General features: G+C 45.7%; 1 protein-coding gene and 1 pseudogene across 1 annotated transcript; one reads left to right on the forward strand and one right to left on the reverse strand.

The window, feature by feature from the left end:
- Positions 1–1,104: 1,104 nt before the first annotated feature.
- LOC136469268 (uncharacterized) lies at positions 1,105–6,898 on the forward strand (annotated as a pseudogene).
- A 15,746-nt stretch (positions 6,899–22,644) lies between these two features.
- LOC136472393 (probable methyltransferase At1g29790) lies at positions 22,645–24,099 on the reverse strand. Its single transcript, XM_066470104.1, has one exon. It carries the CDS (start codon positions 24,097–24,099, stop codon positions 22,645–22,647), a length of 1,455 nt encoding a protein of 484 aa, XP_066326201.1.
- Positions 24,100–24,472: the final 373 nt, after the last annotated feature.

A 24,472-nucleotide genomic window follows, 5' to 3' on the forward strand; every position in this document is an offset into this window, starting at 1 on the left:
ATCTGCGACCGGACACGTCCGGTCAGTACTGACTGGACCCTAAGGGTTCAGCGTCCGGTCGAGTATAGTAAGGTTCTAGTGAGGGTTTAATGCGATCAGACGTGTCTGATCAGTGGTGATCGGACCCTGCCAGCGTCCGGTCAACACTTAAACACCGGTGTGCGGGTTGAACTGACCGGAGCGTCTGGTCAACATGACCGGAGCATCCGGTCAACCTGCAGAGGCTCATAACGGTTTGTTTTTCAGGCTGCCTTATAAATAGAAGCTCCACTCATGTGTGGAGTCACTTTTGCTCATTCCAACAGCTGAGAAACACGTTCATGAGTGCCAAGAAGAGCAAGGTCCTAGTGAGGTGATTGTGATTTGAGAATCCAAGAGAGTAGCCTCATTAGTGAATCAAGAGTAGTAAAGTGTGCATCCACCATTCTCATTAGGCTTCGTGTGGTCAAGTGAGAGTTCGTGCTTATTACTCTTGGTGATCGCCATCACCTAGACAGCTTGGTGGTGATTGGGAGCTTGGTGATCACCTGGCGGAGCTTGTGGGTGACCCAACTCAAGTTGTGAGCGGTTGTGGGTGATTCACCACGACGGAGTGTTGAAGAATCAACCCGTAGAGATCACTTGATGCTTGCGCGGATCAAGGGGGAGCTACACCCTTGCGCGGGTGCTCCAACGAGGACTAGTGGGGAGTGGCGACTCTCCGATACCTCGGCAAAACATCGCCTCGTTCCTCTCTCTCTATTTACCTTGAGCATTTACTTTGAGCATTTACTTTGAGCAATTCAATACTTGTTTTTACATTCATAGAATTGATATGCTAGAGTAAGTTTGGAACATAGGTTGCAAGTCCTTTTGTGCGTTAGATTAATAGAAACACTTTTCTAGGCACAAGGGGTTAATTGGGCTAACCGTAGGATTTAATTATTGCAAGAAAATTTAGAATTAGCCTAATTCACCTCCCCCTCTTGGGCATCTTGATCCTTTCAATTGATATTAGAGCCTCGTGCTCACGTTTTTAAGCTTAATCGCTTAGAGCAAGATGTCTCACGGGGATGGACCTCCTCCTGTCTTTGAGGGTGATGACTTTCATATTGGAAAATCCGCATGGAGGCGTACTTAGAAGCTCTAGACGTTGGTATACTTAGAGCCGCCTCACAAGTCTTCCCAAAACCTCGGGATGCTACTAACTTACAAGGCGATGAGGTTAATTATGAAAAGTGGAATGCAAAGGCTCGAAGCAAGTCTATTCGCAAAACAGGGGAATCTATTGTGCGTTCCGGCTTCTTTGTATTCTGATTCAGCACCTCCTTCCTGCCAACTGTCATTTTGGTGAGAGTAGTTCTGCGAGGATGTCTGAATGGGTGCTTCGCTTCTGATCTTCCTTGGTTGTTTGATTCGGTAGTTTTGACTATGGTCCCTTCTACTTTCTCTATTGTGACTTCCACTTGGTCCAAGTCTATCGAAAGCGGACTTCCTTTGATTTTGATCTTCCTTCCTATGAGATGTTGACCTAGTAGGTAGTCTTGAGCGGGCCCTTCTGTCATGCGTCCTTAGGGCTGCTGACTGGAGGAGGTCCCAGAGCTATTCCTATTTTTCACTAGGAAGTGATGTCGCTTCGAGTTCTTCTAGTGCTTCTCGGATCCTATTGTAGGGTGTATTCGCCGCGCGTCTTTCTTCGACTTCTTGTTCTGATTTTCTTTTGTCGTACTCAGCTAGATCTGACTCATATTTGATCCAAGCTTCCTTGCGCTGCCTAGCACGGTGTTGGCATCCTTGTTTCAATTTGTTTCTTCTTTCTCTGGCTTGCCTCTAATTCTTGGTCTCACCATCGTGCCCCTGGATAAAGGGTGATATGTTGGACTCAGATTCATCCGATGACCTGATGTCGGGTGCTTCTGGGGGGACCAATGGTGATCGAGGATGGTGAACCATGAATACTTCTCGTGCATGAATTGTTCTGTTATCGGTGTTGGTTTCCACACTGTCGGAGTTGTTGATGATTTTAGTAGAGGCTTCAAGGTCATAGATCAAGTCTCCTTCTTGGTAGGGTAGAATTGCTATCGTCGTCGTGCCGACTAGTTGGCTACCGCTGTCCTTAGGAATAGAACCTAGCCAGTGGATGATGCAGTCTTGAGATGTTATAGTTAGTACGAGACCTTCCTGAGCTCCTTTTAGTGGCATTCTAAGCACCGGATCGAGGGTTCCTTCGGGTCGTGCCTGATAAGATTTTGCCATGTTGTGGAGTCTGAACGAAAAAGGACCCGACTTCTTGAAAGGACTCTAAGTGTATTTCGAGTTGTTTTCTTGATAGGCTGAGGCCGCGCTCTGGAGCCCTGTCGGAAAAGAACTTGGTTTCTTAAAAGAACTCGGTAAAGACTCCATCTCGGATGTGGAGCCTGAGTTTGAGTCGGATGTGCAAAGCCACGAAATCTGAGTTGGATCGGACATCACGAGCTGCGCGAATCTTCCAGCAAGTTGATCTATCGTAGTCGCCGAAATAGAAAGGTCTTCAAGGTGATCCAAATCTTTGAGGAGACGGCTTTGGAGCTTACCATCGTCATCTGCCTCGTAGATCCATGAACCGAAGATGAAGCTTGATCCCGTTGAGAAGATCATGTTGTCGAGGTCCGTCGAGCTCCCAGATGCAGTTTCGCCGAAACCCCTACCTGGCGCGCCAGCTGTCGATGTTTCACCACCGATAGCCTGCCATGGGGGTACCCGGGGCAATTTTTTCGGGCTTCAGCGTATGCAGAACTCGACGGTAAATGCAAGAGACAGTCGATTTATCTTGGTTCGGGCCCTCGACCGTGATTGAGTAATAGCCCTACGTCTAGTCGGCGTTAGCCTTTGCGTTGGATTGATTGTAAAGTGTTGTGTTGCGTTCTCTAAGTCTCTTCTCCAGGAACTCCGCCCTCCTTTATATAGTCAGGAGGCCAGAGTCCTAGTCGGTTTACAATGAGAGTTCCTAGTAGGATTACAGAATAATACTACTAGGATTACATGGGAGGAATCCTAATCAAACTAGATCTCCTCTCTTCCTTGCGGTGTATCCCGTGGGTCCCGCATCGACAGGTAGCTCACAAGGGTGACTCTTATAGCCTCGTTGAGTCCTTTGTAGTCCAGCTCCCATTTGTAGAGCAAGTAGGACCCGGTTACAAAGGAAAGCATTCTCTGCTGGTGTCTTTCCTTAGTAGTGTCCCCTAGTTGAATAGTAGAAGACATAGCTTACCCAAGTCAGAACTAGAGAACCTTAGTAATCCTCTTTACGCTCCTATTTATCCTAACCTTGTTGCTACCCCTAGTTAAGTTAGCTCATAGTTAGTGTCACACGTTTTCCTATGGATACGATACTTGGAATACTTCCAGGTGAAAGCTACAGCGGTATCCATGCGCTTGCGGATTTATTTGTGTGCGTTAATAAATACCAACACATCCGCACTCTCTCCTCGGATCTCTTCGTCGATCTTAACTCGTTGTTTGTCGCTGTTGTAGTAGCTCCTCCTCCGACCGTCAGGTCTATGTGCTCGGTGGTCTCACCATCTTGTCTACAAGGCCAAGGTAAATCGTCCTCTCCCTAGTCCTCTACCTCCCATCCGCTGGATCAGATCGACGCTCTGATTTGTTGTGTTTCTTGACTAGGTTCCCGGTCGATTTGTTCCATAATTGTCAATCGTATTTTTTCTTGTCTCCACCCTCTAATTTTTTCTTGTCTCCACCCTCTAATCCTTCCGCTATTACCTAGTAGCATGCAATTGGTAGCAACGTATGAGACTTATTCTGCTTGTGCCTAGATTACATTCTTGCACGAGTTCTTGCATGATTTGGCTGATTGATCGATTGATATACATCATAGCATTGCTAGCAGCAGCAGCTGGTTAACTAGGTCTTGGGACGGTGTTCTTGCGCTCACGTACATGTTCTTGTGCTTTTGGTTGGTCGATTGATCAAAACATATGCATATATCTATCTTGATGATAACATGGTATGTAGACACTACTTCCTTTTTATGATTATTATTAGTACCTATTGGTCCATAGACCGAACATGAGAGAGGAGAGGAGTGAGAGTGAGCATGGATCACATGAATGAGTGTCCATGAGTCCTCCGCACCTTGCATTCTCCCTTTTATAAGGGGAGATGGAAGGTGGAGGTTTTCATTCTCCCCCTTTGGGCTTGCAATAATTACCAATAAGTTCTCCAAACACTAAACGCTCACAATTAAGCCCTTAGGCCTAGTAATTGGGCCTTTGTATGCATAAAAGGGGTAACCTACATATGCCATAGCCCCAACGCTAGCCCCTCAGCTATTCGGTTTTGGTAGGAACAACAATACCTATAATAGCTAAAAACGACTAAATGCAACCGAATTACAACTCAAACTTGGATGCAAGGATTGCACCCTTTGTAACTCTATAGGCTCAAGATGGTGGACTAGAGGGCATGGGGGTGAATAGTCTTTTCTAAATCTAATTGCTATGGCTAACCAAAACTAATGCTGAATTAAACTATATGGTCGGGCCAAGACTACACCTCTTCATCTATATCAGAGACACCATATAAACATCCTAAGCATGGTATGTCTAAGGTGCCTAGCTAGTGCGAACTCTATTACACAATTCTAGTTTGCAAGGATACACAAACTTATGCAACTAGTCAAGCAAGCAACCAGGAGCTCATACACATATTAGTGAACAAGCAAGCTCAAAGCACAAGCTACACTAACACTACTCAACTAGTAACACAACACAAGCACAACTAGAGAGCTTACAACTACTTAGCTACACAAGCTAACAAGCTACACAAGATAAGATATTTAGCTACACAAGCTAACTAGCACAAGAGGAACCACACTAGCACAATGTATATGAATAGGTAAATACATGCTAGTGTAGGGATGCAAACCGAGCAGGATACACAAGTTGACATGATGTTTTTTATCCGAGCTTTGGTGGTTTGTCAACCACTTAATCCCCATTGAGGCTAACCCATGGTTGTCGTCGATCTTCTTGCTAGTGGGAAGCCTGCCAGCTCACACTTACCCCTCAAGGCATGCTCCCAATGTGAGCTCTTGCACTTGATTCAGACACTTAACATATCTCTTTATCCCAATTTCTCTATCCATCTCATACGTGGTCAATTTGGGCTAGCAATAACAATTCCTACCTATTTTGCTTTCTTTTTAATCTTTCGGTCCTATTGCTTTGGACGTAATTAACGATAAAGCCTTGCATGAATCAGCAGCCCACCATATCCACACGGTTGTCCAACATGTATTATTTATTTGATCTAGCTGCATCCGTCTCCGTTGGCTGATCAGTCTGGAAAAGCCCAGCACCAGAGCGATCAGGCCAACAAGCTAGGCACCTCCTCCTCTCCTTTCCTGGCGAGGACAGTTCCATGGTGACTTAAATTTTCCTATTTTAGATTTTACATGGGTGGATCTTTACACATTTGACACATAAAAAAACATAGGTGTTTTGCTATAAAAAACAGTACGTCTCCTTTTTTTTCGCCGTATTTGTTTTGAGTTGTTTCCTTGTTTTCTTTTCCACGTCATCTATCCGCGTCCGACTCTCATACAACAGAAAATAAAATCAATCACCCGTTATTCTTCAGTCCCGATTCTATAAATCCAATAGACCAATACCCGACACAGTTGAGTTTCCGGATGCTTGGTGCTTGCTACAAATCCAAGACCCTATAGAGTTGAGTTTTTGGTAGACAAATATTGTTAGGTCTCCCGGCGCCGCAGTCATCATGCCTTGTAAACGCTGGGGACAGGACGACCGAAACAACCACGCCACCGCAGGAATCGGCAGCACCTCTATCTGGTATTGGATGACTGGGACAAGGGATTCAGCCTCCACAAGGTCGACGCCGACAGCTTCGATTCCTGCTCCGGCTCTGACGAAGATGACCACCAGGGTCAGGGTGTGGTTGCTCGGCACCTCCCAGAACCTCCGGCCCTGCAGGTCGAGTCACCATCTGGCCGTAACCAGGCCGATACCGGCATGACGTTCTCGGCCATGGGCACAAAGATCTTAGTCTTCATGAACCGGCGCTGCGGCCTCGTCTACGACACCGACACGGCCGTGCTGGCCGTCGGCGCGCACGCCCCTGCCAAGATGGTCTGTGGCTTCGGCATCTCCGTTCCCGTCGGCGACGTGCTCTATCTATTAACATACCGATACTTCGACAAGCACGGGCACCACTCGTTCGAGGCAATGTCGTGGGCGCCCACCGGAACCGCCCCCGACGACGCCGGCAGCTGGTCCTGGAACACTCTGCCGGCGCCGCCGCCCACGTTCACCACCCGCCAGCGCGTCGTCTCCCACGCCCTGCACCCGGACGGCCGCACCATCTTCATGACCACGGGTAACAAGGACACTCCCGGCGCTCCGCTGGGCACCTACTCGTTCGACACTCAGGAGGCTGCGTGGAGGTGGCACGGGGAGTGCACCTTGCCGTTCGTCGGCCAAGGTCACTTCGACGCCGAGCTCGGCACGTGGGTCGGCCTTCACCGGGAGGGATACGTGTGCTCCTGCCAAGATGTCTCCACCGACTTCGTTAGCACGAGGCCTCTCGTAAAACGCTTTGGCTACGTAGATCCAAACGTGTACTTGGATTGCCAGACCACCAAGGAGAAACTGTTCCGCAAGGATCTCGAGACGTCCATGGGAGCCACTCTCACTTCTATGGGGTCATGTAGATTTTGTCTTGTCGAGTGCGTGGCGTCGAAGAAAGTGGGAGATTCTGATGGACGTGTGCTTCACTTGACCATGTTTGGTCTCAAGTATAATGACAAGGGAGAGCTCCAAACCACAGATCACCGGTCCACACGCTCCTTCATAGTGTCTAGGCATAGGGGTCACTTCGTCCTTTTGCATTCTGGATGTAGAAGCAACATGTTTAGATTGCTGCAATTTGTGCTGTGCCTCCTGAGTCCCCTTGTTCCTGTCGCGGCTTGTCCTGTTGCAATGACGAATCTAATAGATAGTTTTTTATTGCTGGGGAAGTTGTGTTGATCTATGTGTGTTTTCTCATTCGCAGGAGTAAACACCAGTAAAAAAAGGCTTCTATTCTCGGCTGCTAACCCCCTTTATTCCCGGTTACGCAGCCGGAAATAGGAGTTCAGGAATAAAGGGTTAGTAGCCGGGAATAGAAGTGGACCTTTAGTCCCGGTTGGTGATACCAACCGGGACTAAAAAGGTAGCCACGCTAGCGTCTGGGCTGGTCCCTTTATTCCCAGTTGGTATTACCAACCGAGACTAAAGAGTCTTTTTTTTCTTTTCTTGCTTATTTCAATTGATGATTCTTTTTTGTTTTAATTTGGTTTTCGAATACGCATTATTCATTGCAAAGTAATATACGTATACACGCGCGTACTGTAAAGTTTTCGCTCGATCAATGCACGTAAACAACACAAGTAAAAGTAAACTAAAACATAATATTACATTTCATCGTCACATGTAAAGTTTGCATTAATTGTACATTTCATCATCACATGTTCTTTGGATCAATATGAAATTTGACTTTCATCATCACATATTTGGGTCATAGTAAAACTCGCCGCCGGGAGTTAAGACCTGATCATTCAGAAATCCACCTATTGTCTGTTGGATTGCTTTGAGATGGTGTGTGTCCAGGGTTTTTTGCTTCAACCAACGAGTCTTCAATTTGAGATATGAGATAAAGAAAAAGTATATTAGTATATATATATATATATATATATATATCAAGAATAATGATAAATAAATTGTATCTATCACGAATATATATATATATATATATATATATATATATATATATATATGTGTGTGTGTGTGTGTGTGTGTACACTTACCCTTTTTGCTCTAGACTAGTTCTTTTTTAGCACACTCTCATGAACTCGCAAACATAGTATCCACAGAGATTGGGCCCCTGGGGCTGCAGCAGAACCCACTTTATGAGAAAAAGATTCGTCATCATCCGAGCATAGGGAAATTGAACTAAGGTAGGTATATAGTACTTACTTTGTATAGCACTACTTTCAGTGGCACTTTGCGTTTCATATGGTGTTCCTGACAGACCTTTTTCCTGGTTCATTTGTTTGCAACCGTCTTCCCTAGTTCATGGGAGGAGGTGGGAGAACAGGTGTTGGAGACCTTCGAGGCGGCGTTGGGGAACGCCTTGGAGGCGGTAGCGGCGGCGGTGGAGACCGTCTTGGAGATGGTGGGGATGCAGCCGTGTCTTCTACCCCATCGTAACCGCCGCCCAGAGCACTATGCTGGTCTGGTGATTGTACAATTAGACTTAGGTTGGACTTAGGTTTAGGGTTTAGGGTGGTTTAGGGTTTAGGGTATAGGCCACATGGTATCAGAATATAACATAATTGATTTTTATACATGTATACATTAATTGATATATATATATATACACACACATTAATTTCATACATATATACATTAATTGATATATATATACACATTTCATACATATATACATTAATTGATATATATATATATACACATTTCATACATATATAATTTCATACATATATACATTAATACACATTTCATCAATATAATTCATAAATATAATAAATATAATATATATAATATATACCGGCGGTTTAGAATTAATGGAGTGTTGGCGACGGGCGGTGGTGGACAGCGGCGCTGGATCGACCACGAACACAATCCTAAACCAGCAACAAGACTCGACCACGGACACAAACTCAACAACATGAATCTGAAACGAAATTGCAAAGGCACAAAGGGCGATAGGACAGCGGAAATTGAAATATTTTTGGGCTTTTTGTGGACTCTAGGTAATGAACAAATATGAATCTAAGGCAAACGAGATTATACCTCGTGGTAAACCTGAAATATCTGATACCAATTGATGAGTACAGGCCCGATCTTCCGAGAGGTAGCCGGTAAGTTCGATTTGTGGAGATCTCGACGTTGGCGATCCGGCTTCAAATCAGACACGATTCGAACCCTGCAACCATTACACCACTGCTCCGTTGGTTATCAACCAAGCACAACTTGATTGACCTCGCCAAGAAGGCTTTTCCTGCAAGCAAATCGAAGAGCACAAGCAAGAAGGTAAAACACGCAATCTGAAATTGCAAATATGAATGACGCGAATATCAATAAAGGATTCAAGAACTCGGTTCCAAAGGACTAATCGACACAGTGGAGGAGATCAAGAACGGGGGCCCTGGATCACTGTAAAAGGATTTGTCACCACAGTTACAATGAACGATTCAGTTCCTCGATGGAAAACTAAACTCTAAACAAAACCCAATTGTGTAGCAGCGGCGGCGGCTGTGTTTATAGTCTAAGACTCGACCTAGGGTTGGGGACGGCCAGGGGTTGGGCGCCCACAACTTGGGCTTAAGGCCCGACACAATACATGGCCAAGTTGGCCCAAATAGGTGACGCAGCACCTTGCCGTGGTCACACAGAATGATCCACGGACCTTCTGGAGCTGGGACCAGATCCAAAACGACGGCGTCGTCGTCCCCTTTCCAACGCATCCAAGAACGACCCGTTTCAATGTCGTATGAGGAAGTTATGACCAAAACAGTGACGACGTGTCTGCTGAATCCGAGGGCGACGTGGCAGCTGAGTTGAGAACGAATTGGAACTTGGGGAAGACCATGGCGTCGGTGTGTCCAGCGTGGCGATGTCCTCATCAGGGGGCTCCTGGCCGGGTGTGGCGTCATCGGGGCTACTCCGGCGAGGTGTGGGTGGGCGTCGGGATACCCTCCGGTGAGGAAGAAGGCGCGGCGTCGGGCCGGGATGGCCCGGGAAAGCGAAATCGGCGGCGGCGTGGCGCGCGCGTGGCGTCGGGGGCAGCTAGGGGCTCCTCCTTGAGGGGCGCGGCGTCGGGGCTACTCCGGCGAGGTGGGCGGGCGTCGGGGTGCCCTCCTGTGAGGAAGGCGGCGTCGGGGCTACTCCGCGAGGTGGGCGAGCCTCGGGGTGCCCTCCAGTGAGGAAGGCAGCGTCGGGGGTGGCCAGGGAGGCGAATCGACGGTGGCGGAGCTCTGGGGACGCGCTGAAGACAAAGACAATCGATGAGGAGGAAGAGAGAAGGGAGGCGGCGGTATATATGAGAGGGACCTTTAGTCCCAGTTCCTGCCACCAGCCGAGACTAAAGGGGGACCTTTAGTCCCGGCTGTTGGAAGGAGCCGGGACTAAAGGATTTTTTGGCGGGCCACCAAATGCAGCCCACATTTAGTCCCAGCTGGTGGCAGGAGCCGGGACTAAAGGTGGGCTACATTTTCATTTCCCGCAAACTTTTAAGCAGATCAGTTTATTTTATATATGTTTTGTATTTAAATGTTTAAGTCTTATTATTTACGCAGTAAATTCAATACTAGGCATAAATTTTTTTAGAAAAAGTAATAAACTTTATTTTCATTTATTGCACACAAAAAAATATGTGACCTAAACTATTGTGTTTTTTATTATAAATGTTGAACATAATGCAACTAATACTCACTATTTTCGTTAATGCAAAAATGTAGACTTTAATTGAAATTATTAAATTTATTGGTTTTCGACAGGAAATTAGTTTTAATTGTAACGTAAATCTTTAGGTTCTTCATTAATCATTGTATAATTAATCGGTGAGTTCGAGCGGAAATTCAATTAAAGTTAAAAAAGTACCAAACCACCTCAGAAAAATCTCAAACTTGGTGGTGGCTACACACATGGCATTTGTAGTCTTGAGAAAAAGTTTGAGACCAATCTAGCACTAGAAAGCACATGGACCTCAGAATCCCAGAGAACATAGGTGTATAGATAGGGTTCAACGAAAGGTTCTATATACCTCTGTGAAGCACGTCGACTCCACCTATGTTGAAATGGCTTAAAAATTTTTTGGCAGTCATTTACACCCAAAATATGGCCCCACACAAGATCTTAGGTTTTTCTGATAATTATTTTTATTATTACATTTTTCTTTGTGCCGCGTGAGACGAAATATGGCGAATTACATATTCAAAACAATATAATTTTGCATCAACCTCCACAAATATTTGTCTCCTAGGGCACAAGAGACCATTTGGCAAAGTTTGGCACCATTCCAGATCTTTTTGGGGTGGACTCAGTTCAATGTATAATTAATCGGTGAAGTCGCGTGGAAATTCAATTAAAGTGAAAAAATTACCAAACCAATTCAGAAAAATCTCGAACTTGGTGGTGGCTTCACACTGGGTATTTGAAACCCTGATAAAAATTATGAGATCAATCAGGCACTAGAAAGCACATGGACCAGAAAATTCAAAGTATAGTTAACAAAAGAATATAATTAATTAAATGGTCTTTTCTCTTATTAAATAAATGTTTGGGTGCCTTCTTGTCGAGAAAGTGACTTAGTTCAGATGGCTAGCTAGTGCGCTGCGGTTTGGACCTTGGCTATAAGGTCGTGGGTTCAATGCCTGGCTGCCCTATTTTTTTGTCCAGCGCGACTATATTATTTTATCAAGAAAGATTTTATCCCGATTATATCCTAGAGCCGGGACTAAAGGTTATCCTTTAGTCCTGGCTGGAGCCTCAAGCCGGGAGTAAAGATTTATTCCCGATTGGAGGGTTCAGCCGGGACTAAAGGATAACCTTTAGTCCCGAGTCTGGGCTATAACTGGGATTAATTGTTGCCTGCCGTCGCCACACCCTTGGGGCAGGAACTTTGTATCCTTGTTTGAGGATACAACCGGGACTAATAGTTCCTTTAGTCCCGAACATAAAAATACCGGGACTAAAGGCAAAAATAGAGGCGGGGTGAAAGGTCTGTTTTCTAGTAGTGAAAGAGTTATTGATGTTTTAATGATCCTACTACTGAAATGTATATTGTGTTGGAAGATGCCTATGGTAACATGTCCTAGCATATGAGATGTGATACTCTTGCTTTTAGAAAGCATGCAAAATTTAGCTAGCCATTAGACTTCATATCCTCATTGTTAGTTCTGTTGGATATATTATGGGCTAGACCCGTATAATATTTAATAAATCAAATAAAACTCTATGGCACGTAACATTAAGCATTGTATGGTTTAATACGATACGATATTTTGACTGAACGTTGACTTAGCTTATATGGTTGGAAATTATTCATCTTAATTGAAAAGCTAAGAAAAGGACATAGGCGTGCCACACACGCGCGCGCCGCCGTCGGCCGAGCCGGGGCGAGGCCGTGGCAAGCGAGCGGGCGGGTGTGACCAGTCTTTTGCCACTTAATCCATATAATTACGGGAGTTTTCTCTCCTTTATGGTGGAGGCGAGATGATTGCACCATTTTTGTTTCTCCGTCTCCTGGATTCCTCTGCTGGCTCTCTTCCTCCCCGTCGTAGGCATAAAACAAAACGTCCTCTGTCAGTTCTTCTTACACAATCGCTCCTGAGAGAAACCACATCTCAGCAGCCCTCTAGCTTCTCCATCCCATACCTCTGTGCACACGGAGTAGCGGGAGAGCAGGTGCCTCCGGAACCCTCGTTCGCCTGAGAACCTTGCACGGGGTGAGCGGCGATTAGGTTTTTGGGGAGCGATCAGTGACTGCTCGTCCACGTGCATTCTCTTCCTGGTGGTGATCGCTCTCGGAACCCGTCTTCTTCCCGGTGTTTGCTTATGGAATAGCAAGGCGTCTTCTTCCTGGTGACCATTCGTGGGACTACGCTACGAACATCTTCCTGCATCGATTGTGGTTCACGACTTCGAGCAACGCACTATGTCGACTAGTGTGAATGGAGCCTTCGATGCCCTTGGCATGGGACCCTCCGCTGGGTACATTCTTATCTTTGTAATTACCGCATTTTGCGTTCTTACTGTATCGATCTGTATGTCATGTCTGCATGCTGTAGCGTTCATTAGCGGTATACACATGCACATATATGTTGTCACAAACCTGCTGATGTTATATTTCTAGATTAAATTGATCATGAAAATGCCTAATTATCTAACAATCCAAAAATCTAATCTTAGGTAATTTTTTGTTAGTGGTTTTGCTGCTGCTTTAAAACCAAATAATTTTGATGGTAAGAATTTTATGATATGACGTGTCAAGATGGTATTATGGTTGACTACGATGAACTGCTATCACGCCACATAGGGGAAGCCTGAACAGTTTACTCCTGAGGAGGAGCAAAAGTTCTTGGCTGCCGATAACCTATTTCGAGGCGCTGTGATTAGTGCACTTCATCCTAAGTATGAGAAAAACTACATATCTTACACATCAGGCAAAGAGTTATGGGATGCTCTTGAGGCAAAGTTTGGAGTTTCTGATGCTGGTAGTGAGTTGTACCTTATGTAGCAGCTGTATGACTACAAAATGGTTGAAAACCGTTCTGTAGTCGAACAGGCTCATGAGATACAGGCGTTAGCAAAGGAACTAGAATATTTCTCATGTTTGTTGCCCGACAAGTTTGTGGCCGGCGGTATAATCGCTAAGCTACCATTTTCTTGGAGGGATTTTGCTACTTCTCTAAAACACAAGAGACAAGAGTTTAGCGTGGCTGAGCTTATTAGATCTCTTGATGTTGAGGAGAGGGCGAGACCAAAAGACAACCGTGGAAAGGGAGTTGAGTCTTTCGCTACCAATATGGTGCAGAAGAAAAATTCATTTGCATCCTGTAATAAAAAGAAGAAGAACATGCAAGAGAACAACAATGTAAAGCCTAAGCAAACTGCACAGTTTAAAAAGAAAAAGAAAAAGAAAGGTGAAGGTTGCTTTGTTTGCGGGAGTGATGAGCATTGGGCAAGTGCGTGCCCAGATCGCAAATATAAGCAAGAAAAGAAATCAACAAACGTGGTGATTAGCGAGATTGGAGGAGGAACATCTGGGTATGGTAATTCTTTATCTTTTGTTCTTTCAGTTTGTCTTTCACCTGAGTGGTAGATGGACAGCGGTGCTAATATTCATGTGTGTGCTGATGTTTCTTTGTTTACTTTCTATTAGGCCGGTAGGATTGGAGCCTTGCTGATGGGAAACGGTTCGCATGCGCGTGTTCTTGGTGCTGGTACGGTTGTTCTGAAGTTTACTTCGGGAAAGACAGTGCTATTAAAGAACGTGCAGCATGTCCCCTCCATCAAGAATAATATTGTTAGCGGTTCTCAGATGTGTCGCGATGGCTTTAAAATTATGGTTGAGTCCAATAAGTGTGTTGTGTCGAGACATGGAACATTTGTTGGAAAATATTATAATTGCGGAGGCTTGTTCCACTTATCTTTACTTGATGATGTGTGTAATAAAGTAGTGAACAATATTAATATTTCGGATGAGTCGAATATATGTCATTCACGACTTTATCATATTAATTTTGACTGTCTCACGCGGCTTGCAAATCTAAATTTAATCCCGAAATTTAACTTAGTCAAAGATTCTAAGTGCCAAGTGTGTGTGCAATCGAAGCAACCGCGCAAGCCTCACAAGGCTACTGAGGCGAGGAACTTGACACCATTAGAACTCGTTCATTCTGATTTATGCGAAATGAATGGCGAATTGACTAAAGGCGGTAGACGATACTTCATGACATTTATAGATGATTGTACTAGATTTTGTATGTGTATTTATTGAAAATTAAAGATGAAGCGTTGCATTATTTTAAAGTCTATAAAGCTGAGGTAGAAAATCAACTTGAGAAGAAAATCAAGCGTTTACGGTCCGATCACGGGGGAGAATATTTCTCAAATGAATTTTTTGAGTTTTGTCCGGTGCATGGAATTATTCATGAGAGGACGCCACCATACTCACCACAGTCCAATGGGATTGCAGAGAGAAAGAACCGCACTCTAACTGATTTGGTTAATGCCATGTTAGAGACTATGGGACTATCTAAGGAATGGTGGGGTGAGGCTATATTGACAACGTGTCATGTCCTGAATAGAGTGCCCACAAAGAACAAAAAAAATTACACCATTCGAGGAATTGAAGAAGAAGAAATTAAATCTCTCTTATCTACGAACTTGGGGTTGTTTGATAAAGGTGAATGTGCCAATAAATAAAAAATGAAAGCTTGGACCAAAGACTGTTGATTGTGTTTTTCTTGCTTATGCTATTCACAACGTGGGTTATATATTTTTAATTTTAAATTCTAGTGTTCCTGAGATGGCTGTTGATATAATCATAGAATCTAGAGACGCTACATTTTTAGAATGAATTTCCTATGAAAAATACATCTAGCACAACTGGTCATGAATTTATAATTCTCCATGAGCATGGAAATTTTATTCCGATAGAACTAATTGAGGAACCTTATATGCAAAATCCTGAGGAGGATGACACTATAGTCACTAGAAAGAGTAAAAGATGGAGGACTGTAAAGTCTTTTGGTAATGACTATGTTGTGTACCTTATGGATGATACACCAACAACCATTGAAGAGGCATATTCCTCTCCTGATGCTGACTTATGGAAGGAAGCAGTACGGAGTAAGATTGATTCTGTTATGTCTAATGAAACTTGAGAAATAGTTGATCGTCCCTATGGGTGCAAGCCTATAGGATACAAATGGGTGTTTAAAAAAAAGCTTAGGCCTGATGGTACTATCAAGAGGTACAAGGCAAGGCTTGTGGCCAAGGGTTATACTCAAAAGAAAGGTGAGGATTTCTTTGATACTTATTCACCGGTTGCCTGATTGACCACAATTCGAGTTTTGCTTTCCCTGGCAGCCTATTATGGTCTCATCGTTCATCAAATAGACGTTAAGGCAACTTTCCTAAATGGAGAGTTAGAGGAGGAGATCTATATAGATCAGCCGGATGGGTTTGTAGCAAATGGTCAAGAAGGCAATGTGTGTAAATTATTAAAGTCATTATATAGCCTAAAACAAGCTCCTAAGTAGTGGCATGAGAAGTTCGACAGAACTCTAACATCTGCTGGCTTTGTTGTGAATGAAGCTGACAAATGTGTGTACTATCAGTATGGTGGGGGTGAAGGAGTTATTCTATGCTTATATGTTGATGACATACTGATCTTTGGATCCAGCCTCAAAGTGATTGAGGAGGTGAATGAATTTTTATCTAATAATTTTGAGATGAAAGATTTGGGAGAGGCTGATGTTATTCTTAATATGAAGCTTCTGAGAGAAGGTGATGGTGGGGTAACTCTGTTACAATCCCACTATGTGGAAAAGGTGCTGAGTCGCTTTGGGTTTAGTGACTATGCACCTACTCCTACACCTTATGACCCGAGTGTGCTATTAAGAAAAAATTGGAGAATAGTAAGGGATCAATTGAGATATTTTCAGATCATTGGTTCGCTCATGTATCTTGCTAGTGCAACAAGGCCTAACATCTCATTTGCTATGTGCAAGCTGAGCCAGTTTGTGTCAAACCCGGGAGATGATCACTAGCGTGCTCTTGAGAGAGCGATGCGCTATCTAAAAGGCACTATGAGCTATGGTATTCATTATACCGGACACCTAAAGGTGTTGGAAGGCTATTGTGATGCCAACGGGATCTTTGATGCTGATGAGCTTTATGCCATAAGTGGATATGCGTTTTCGCTTAGAGGTGGTGCTGTTTCCTAGAAGTCTTGCAAGTAGACTATCTCAATAAAGTCTACAATGGAAGCAGAACTCACAGCATTAGACACTGCTGGCTCTGAGGCCGAGTGGCTTCGTGATCTCCTTATGGATTTACCGGTTGTTGAAAAACACATACCGGCTATTTATATGAACTGCAATAACCAGACTGTGATTACAAAGGTTAATGGTTCTAAGGACAATATGAAGTCCACAAGGCATGTTAAGAGACGACTAAAATCTGTCAGAAAATTGAGAAACTCTGGAGTAATAGCATTAGACTATGTTCACATGTCTAACAATCTGACAGATCAGTTCACTAAGGGTCTGTCACGTAATGTGATAGAAAGTGCATCGAGAGAGATGGGTTTGAAACCCACATGAAATTTACTATAGTGATAACCTATTCTATGTGATCGGAGATCCCATAAAGTAGGACGGTGAAACAAGCTAGTAGTAAATTATGAGGAAAGATCCTTAGTAAGACTCATTTCTGATGCATATCTTTCCTTTTAGTAAGGTAGGTTGGTTTTTATCTTAATGTGTTCCAAGTGGCTTGCTAAAGCAAAGATGTTGTCTTATAGAACATCTTTTGAGTTACACACCTATATGAGTCAGTCTGCTGGTCACAGTCTATGAGATTTGGGTGATCTCTAAATATTTATGAAAGGCACTGGAGTATGACTTATATGCTTCAAATAGAGGGAATGCCTCTTGCAGCCAAGTATCACCTAAGGACTTTAGTGACATTCACCTCACACAAAACTGTCAATTCAAGACTTAGTCCATTGTTCAGTTGTGACTGAGTGAAACTATTGCTCTATATGGATATTTAACTTAACAGTCTCCATCGAAACACTAGTATATAAAAGAAATATGGTTCTGAGACTAATTTGTTACAAACCCTAGAGTTTGGTGGGGATTGTTGGATATATTATGGGCTTGGCCCGTATAATATTTAATAAATCAAATAAAACTCTATGGTACGTAACATTAAGCGTTGTATAGTTTAATACCATATGGGATTTTGACTGAACGTTGACTCAGCTTATATGGTTGAAAATTATTCATCTTAATTGAGAAGCTGAGAAAAGAACATAGGCATGCCACACGCGTGCGCACGCCACCGCCACCGCCGCCGGCCGGGCCGGGCCGAGGCCGTGGGCGTGGGTGTGGGTGTGGCGTGGCGTGGTGAGGTGGGCGAGCGGCGAGCGAGCGGGCGGGCGTGGCCAGTCTTTTGCCACTTAATCCACATAATTACGGGAGTTTTCTCTCCTTTATGGTGGAGACGAGGTGATTGCACTGTTTCCGTTTTCCCGTCTCTTCGTGTCTCCGTCTCCTGGATTCCTCCGTTGGCTCTCTTCCTCCCCGTCGTAGGCATAAAACAGAACGCCCTCCGTCAGTCCTTCTTCCGCAACCGCTCCCGAGAGAAACCACATCTCAGTAGCCCTCTGGCTTCCCCATCCCGTACCTCTGTGCGCATAGAGTAGCGGAAGAGCAGGTGTCTCCGGAACCCTCGTTCGCCTGAGAACCTTGCACGGGGTGAGTGGCGATTAGGTTTTTAGGGAGCGATCCGCAACTGCTCGTCCACGTACGTCCTCTTCCTGGTGGTGATTGCTCTTGGAACCTGTCTTCTTCCCGGTGATTGCTTACGAAACAGTAAGGCGTCTTCTTCCTGGTGACCGTTCGTGGGACTGCACTGCGAACATCTTCCTGCATCGACTGTGGTCCACGACTTCGAGCAACGCACTATGTCGACTAGTGCGAATGGAGCCTCCGATGCCCTCGGCATGGGACCCTCCGTTGGGTACATTCTTATCTTTGTAATTACCACATTTTGCGTTCTTACTATATCGATTTGTATGTCATGTCTGCATGCTGTAGCGTTCGTTAACGATATATATATATATATATATATATATATATATATATATATATATATATATATATATATATATATATATATCGTCACAAACTTGTTGATGTTATATTTCTAGATTAAATTGACCATGAAAATACCTATATATATATATATATATATATCGTCACAAACTTGTTGATGTTATATTTCTAGATTAAATTGACCATGAAAATACCTAATTATCTAACAAGTTCTACCATACCTTTCCCTTTTTATGAGCATGGAATCTTTGGTGATTGGTATTTTTGAAGATGATACCAATATAGATTGGTGCAACGATACTCTGATCAATCGGTTCTGTCTATACTCTATACAGTGCCCTTTTCATCTGTTATTGTAGTTGATTTGGTAGGAGAGTCGCCAGCTGCTAACTAACGATGAAGAACAAAGGCAAAACAACCTTTTTTTTTCTTTGTAACCTTTGCTAAGGAAAACAGAAACGCTAGGATTAGGGCGTTCGAACGGTTATCTTTCCGTCGGACGCCTTGTCCACCGCTAACTCCCACTCCTGAGTTAATAAAAAAGAATCCCCACTCCATGCTTGTCGGACGCTTGCATATCCTCCCTTCCCTGCTTGCTCCCTACGCCGCTGCATCCACCCACATGTCTTCTCGCCGCCGTGCTTTGCTCCCAGCTGATCCCAACCAACCTCCGTTCGCTCCCATGGAAGGCATCTGTACGGACGGACAAGAGCACGTGCGTGACTCCCCACTCCACCTCGTCCGTCATGACTCCCTACCCGCCCCCAGCGCCACCGACGAGCACACCGGCGACCTCCACGCGCCGCCCACCGGCCCTATACGCCACCGCTGCCCGTGCCACCCCCACCCCGCCCTGTATGCGTCGCTACCTAGCTCCATGTTGCCGGCGAGCTCCGCGTCGCCGGCGAGCACACCGGTGACCTCCACGCGCCGATGAGCCTCCATTCGTTGAAGCAGCAAAGAGATGTTTTGCGCTGAAAGTGCATGTTGCAACCATATATTTCAAGTGTTTCAGAGGTATGTTGCAAGTGTTTTATATCTATATTGCAAAAATAGATTGGGTTGTTGCAAAAGTAGATCAGGACGTTGCACATTGTAATGGCTATACACGTATGTTTCATGTGTTTTAGACGTATGTTTCAAGTGTTTCATCTGGATGTTGCAAAAGTAGATCTGGATATTGTATATACATGCATGTTGCAAGCTTATGTTTTCAAGTGTTTCAGGTGTTTCATACATATGTTGCAAGTGTTTCATCTAGATGTTGCATATGTTTTGCAATGGCTACACACATGTTTTCAAGTATTCTTAGGTGTTTGCAAGTGTTTCAGATGTACGTTACAAGTGTTTCAGCTGTTTCGAACGTATGTTGCAAGTGTTTCATCTAGATATTGCAAAAGTAGATCTGTTGTTGCACATGTTGTAATAGAACCCACCTGTCGTGCGTGAACTAGGAGGGGAGGCTGATGTCGTGACGTCACCCATGACCGCGCGCATGACTGGACCGTGCGCTGGCCATGCGAGCTAAGTGTCCGATATTTGGAGTTGCACTGGATGTCCAGGCGCCAGTAACTCCGTAAGGAAAAGCAACCTTTTTTTCTTTGCAATCTTTGCTAAGGAAAAACATGTTAGGTTGCTCTTAAAATAAAATAATAATGCTCTAGTAGAAAAATATTATTATAGGGCTAATTGTTGTAGCTAACTCTTGCTATCATAATTTTAAGTCATTCCTCTGCATGGGGGCCATTAGCTGAGTTCTAAAGAATTTTGTTTTATGTCATTATTTAACGATGAAGCTATAGCTCACCCGAGTGATTTGGAGCAATCCATCACTCAAATTTTCTCTTCTCCAAATCCGGCCTCTCCCCCTCTTCTTCTGCAAGTTCGGTGGCAGGCGGTGGGGACGGCGAGAGGGCAGCGTTAGGGTTCCGACGGTGGTGGAGGCGGTCGGGCCTGGTCGGGGTGGGGGCGCCCATGGCCATGGTGGCGGCGGGAGGGGGGAGGGGAAGAAGGTGGCCACAGCGGGCGCGATAGGGTCTCGCTGGGGCGGTGGGCGGTGGGTGGCATTGATGCGTCGAGAGGAGGAAGATGAATAGTGATCCTTGTTTTAACATGATATACCCTTATCCAATAGAACTGTCTAAAGACTTTTCAGGTTGTGTACTATACACTCCAAGTTGGTGCAATAGATCTGTCATGCGTCTTCATGCCGAGGCCTGAATTGACAGGCTAGGGCGAGGCCAGCCACTGGTGGTGGGCGTGGGGGATGGCTAGGGCTCAGGTCAGTTGGCTGTTGTTGCTGCTGGTGTGGAGGGGTGGCGGTGGTGGCTAAAGGCACAAGGTGCGGCTACTACTATTGGCGCAAGGCTGTGTGGCTGTTGTTGGGAACAGGGAGCGGGAACTATGAGAGAGAGAGAGGAGGGACCTACACAATTGACTCTATAGATACTAGCTACCTCTGATAATGATTCCATTTTCAGAAGCCTCTACAGAGCCAATTGTAGAGGCGGCTGGACAGTGAGCCACCTCTGAAGATGCATCTACATAGGCGGCTCGCTTTGCTAGGCACTACAGAGGCGGTTTGATCAGGAGCCATCGGTTGTAGTAGTGAATATATCTGAAGACCTAGATGTGTATCAAGTTATTACATGAGGTAAGTTGGCCGTAAAAAGTGAAATATCAGTGTTGTAAAATGTTCTCATTTTTTATATGATTCATTCACATTTTTTATATCAGATTCAAAGTGCCTTCGAATTGAATTACCGAGAAGTTGCGTCTCATGTCAGGCCAAGAGATGCCACTACAAGCAAGCCCCATGTGGCTTGGAACGAGCACACGAAAATTGTTTTCTACGACATCTGCACGTAAAGCTTCATTAAGCTAATCCAGATGAGCAAGTCAGAGGATCTTGAATCATGACGCCCTGTTCGCTGGTTGGTTTCAGCCAGCCCAAACCAGCCAGCCAACAGTATTTTTCTCTCACAATAAACCAGCACCAGCCAACCCAAACCAGCCCAGAAATCAACCAGCGAACAAACCGATGAGCTTGACCTGACCGTTGAAGTATATATGTGGTTGCTTTGTCTCGTGTGCACAACATTTAGGGTGTGTTTAGTTGGGGAGGTGAAAAATTTTAGGTGTCGCATCGGATGTGTCGAAATGATGTCGGGAGGGGTTTTTGGATACTAATAAAAAAACAAATTACAGAACCCATCAGGAAACTGTTAGACGAATCTAATGATACTAATTAATCGGTCATTAGCACATGTGGGTTACTGCAGCACTTAAGGCTTTTCATGGACTAATTAGGCTTAAAAGATTCATCTCGCGATTTTGCCGAAAACTGTGCAATTAGTTTTTTTTTCGTCTACATTTAGTACTCCATGCATGTGTCCAAACACGCTCTTTTACTGTAGGAGTCAAAAAATTTTGGAAACTAAACATGGCCTTAATTCATCACTTTTTTTTTGCGACGGTTTAATTCACCGTTTTAGAACTGTACTGCTAAGTACACTAGTCAAATCTCACTTGGGAACTCGTGTCAGTGCACAAACAATGGTTTGACAATCTGATTCTATTGTGTCTGCCTAATGAGGTGTTACCCACCTGTGTTCGAATGTGGTGTCACACAATAATTTCTAAGCTTTTTTTCCCGAAAAAGGTAAGGTATACATACCGCGTTTCCAGCGCACCCAAGGCTAGAGCCTCATAATCCCTTTCTTTACATATGTATGGATGTGGTGTGAGGGTGGAGTGTGTGGATTATTTTTTAGAAAGAGCAAGAGTTTTGCCATTTTTTTATTAGACGAAGAAAGGAGAAAAAACCATAATTACAGAAAACTATAGAGTGTGTGGGTTGAGTGCATTTTGTTGTACCCTCTCAAAAAAAGTTCTATTGTACCCTTAAAAAAAGAAGGGAGGTTAATGATTATCCAGTCTGATGCAGGCCCTTTTGGCATGCCATTAATCTAGCTTAAATTTCTCCGCATCCACACAATTGAAATTTTGTAAACAACAAAGAGCTTTTTCTCTGGTACATCTTGCAAGCTTTCTATGAGGAGCCAGACTAGACACAGTTAAACTGGCTTGAGGGAGGACAATGTCATACTGAATTGGATTGGGAAAACACATTGAAATCCTTTGCATTTATTGTTCAACAAGTTAGATTGAATCAGACCCAATTTACAAAGATCATCCGGTGCATGCAAATAACCAGAGTCAGCATGATGATCATATCACGACCTTGGCGGTTTCTCGAGCAGCGCGGAGAGGTAGACCTCGTCCTTGGACTTGAAGGAGACGACCCACCGGTGCTTCTTGTACCTGAACTGCAGGAACATGTACATGTAGTCATCGAGGTCCTTGCGTGCGCAGGCGAACTTGTCCACCCAGAGCAGTCCACCAGGGCGGAGCACACGGTCCCAGTCAAAGAGCACGAAGTCCAGCAGCTGCAGGTCCACCCACCCCTCGAAGAACCCTGCCGTGTGCACCAAATCCATGGTGTTATCAAACAGCGGCAACCGCTGGCTCATCGTCGCGTACAACGGCACCAGCCCCCGCAGCGCCATCGTCTCCGCGAACGGGGCGCCCAGGTTCATCGCCGCTGACACGATGGTCACGTTGCGCTCCCGCATGCGCGCCGCGAAGCTACCCGTGCCCACGCTCATGTCCAGGCCGATGCGCACCTCGCCGGGCTTCGCCGCCAGCACGTCATCGATACGGAAGTCGGCGAGGGAGGCGGTGCGGTTGGTCGACGCTGCGCCCATCCACCGCTGCTTCTCCCGGTCCATGTCGAAGCACCCCACACACCGGTCGTAGCCGCGGCGCTGGTTTCTCGCGGACAGGCACTTGTAATCACGACAGTGGTAGCGGCTCCACCGGACGTTGCCGTCGTCGGGCAGCGTCCAGAGCGACTCGTTGATAGGCAGCGGGCGGTGGAAGAGCTTGGAGGCCGGGGCGAGGCAGCGGCGGCGCGGCAGCGGGTCGCAGCCGCCGAGCATGAGGCGCTGGCCGAGGTCCCAATCGTCGGGGCAGTGCGAGCCGACGTCGTAGCTCATGTACTCGTCCAGCTCTCGCCGCATGAGCACGCACGCGTGGCCGATGGTGCTGTACGTCCGGTTCGTCCCGTACACGCTGGGCAGGCCGTCGCGGTTGCCCTTGGCCGTCACGTACTTGCGCGTCTCCTCGGCCGTGAAGAAGTTGACGAGAGGGTCCACGGCCGGCGTGGTGGAGGCGTCGCCGTCCCCGTCGTCGGGGCGCGGGATGCGGATGAGGCGGAGGGCGATGTGCGCGCTGTAGAGCGGGTGGATGACTTCGTCCTCTAAGAACCGGCGGAACTCCGGCATGGTCATGTTCTCCTGCGGCTTGCGCCTGGCCTTGCTTTTCTTGGTCTTCTTGGCGACCTTGAGCGCCGTGGCCTCCAGCTTGTCTTGGAGCTCGGCGAGCTGGACCAGCACGTCGTCGACGCGGTCCGCGAGTGCGCGGATGTCGAAGCTGGCGTAGCCCGCCGTGTCGGTGTGGAACTTGGTGCAGTGGGCGGGGTCGACGTCGAGGCCGGGGAGGAGGCTGTGGGTGGCGTAGAAGCGGTGGAGGCAAGCCATGCTGATGATCATGACGAACACACCCATCGCCAGCTGCATCACCGCCATGAGCCGCGTGAACCGGCACCGCGCGAAGCAGAAGCCCTCCATTGTGTCAATGGTGCTGTGACATCTTGCCGTCCAGCTTGGACTCTTGGTGCCAGAAGTTAGTTCCTTTGGAGAGTAATTAGCGTGGCAACTGAAAAGTGATCAGTTCTTAGGGTGCACTCCACTGTGAAGCTCAGATCTCCATGCTCATGCATGCATTGTTTGTTTATCAGCCTACTCAACGCTGAAAAAAGGGAGTTAGAAAGAGTACGACATGAAGCAGTTCAAATGCATGGATTGTTGGTGGAGAAAGTTGACGAGTGAAAGTGTGTAACGGAAGAGCGAGTGATACGCAACCGCAACACAGAAGCATACCCCTCAAATATATACTCTATTTCTGCCAGTGGCAAGGACAGTTGTTAGACTCGTGTCTAGT

Source organism: Miscanthus floridulus, chromosome 8, assembly GCF_019320115.1.
Source record: "Miscanthus floridulus cultivar M001 chromosome 8, ASM1932011v1, whole genome shotgun sequence".
Classification (NCBI taxonomy): domain Eukaryota; kingdom Viridiplantae; phylum Streptophyta; class Magnoliopsida; order Poales; family Poaceae; genus Miscanthus; species Miscanthus floridulus.

Coding starts and splice junctions, on each gene's coding strand:
- LOC136472393 (XM_066470104.1), bottom strand. CDS start 24,099: ATGGAGGGCTTCTGCTTCGCGCGGTGCCGGTTCACGCGGCTCATGGCG.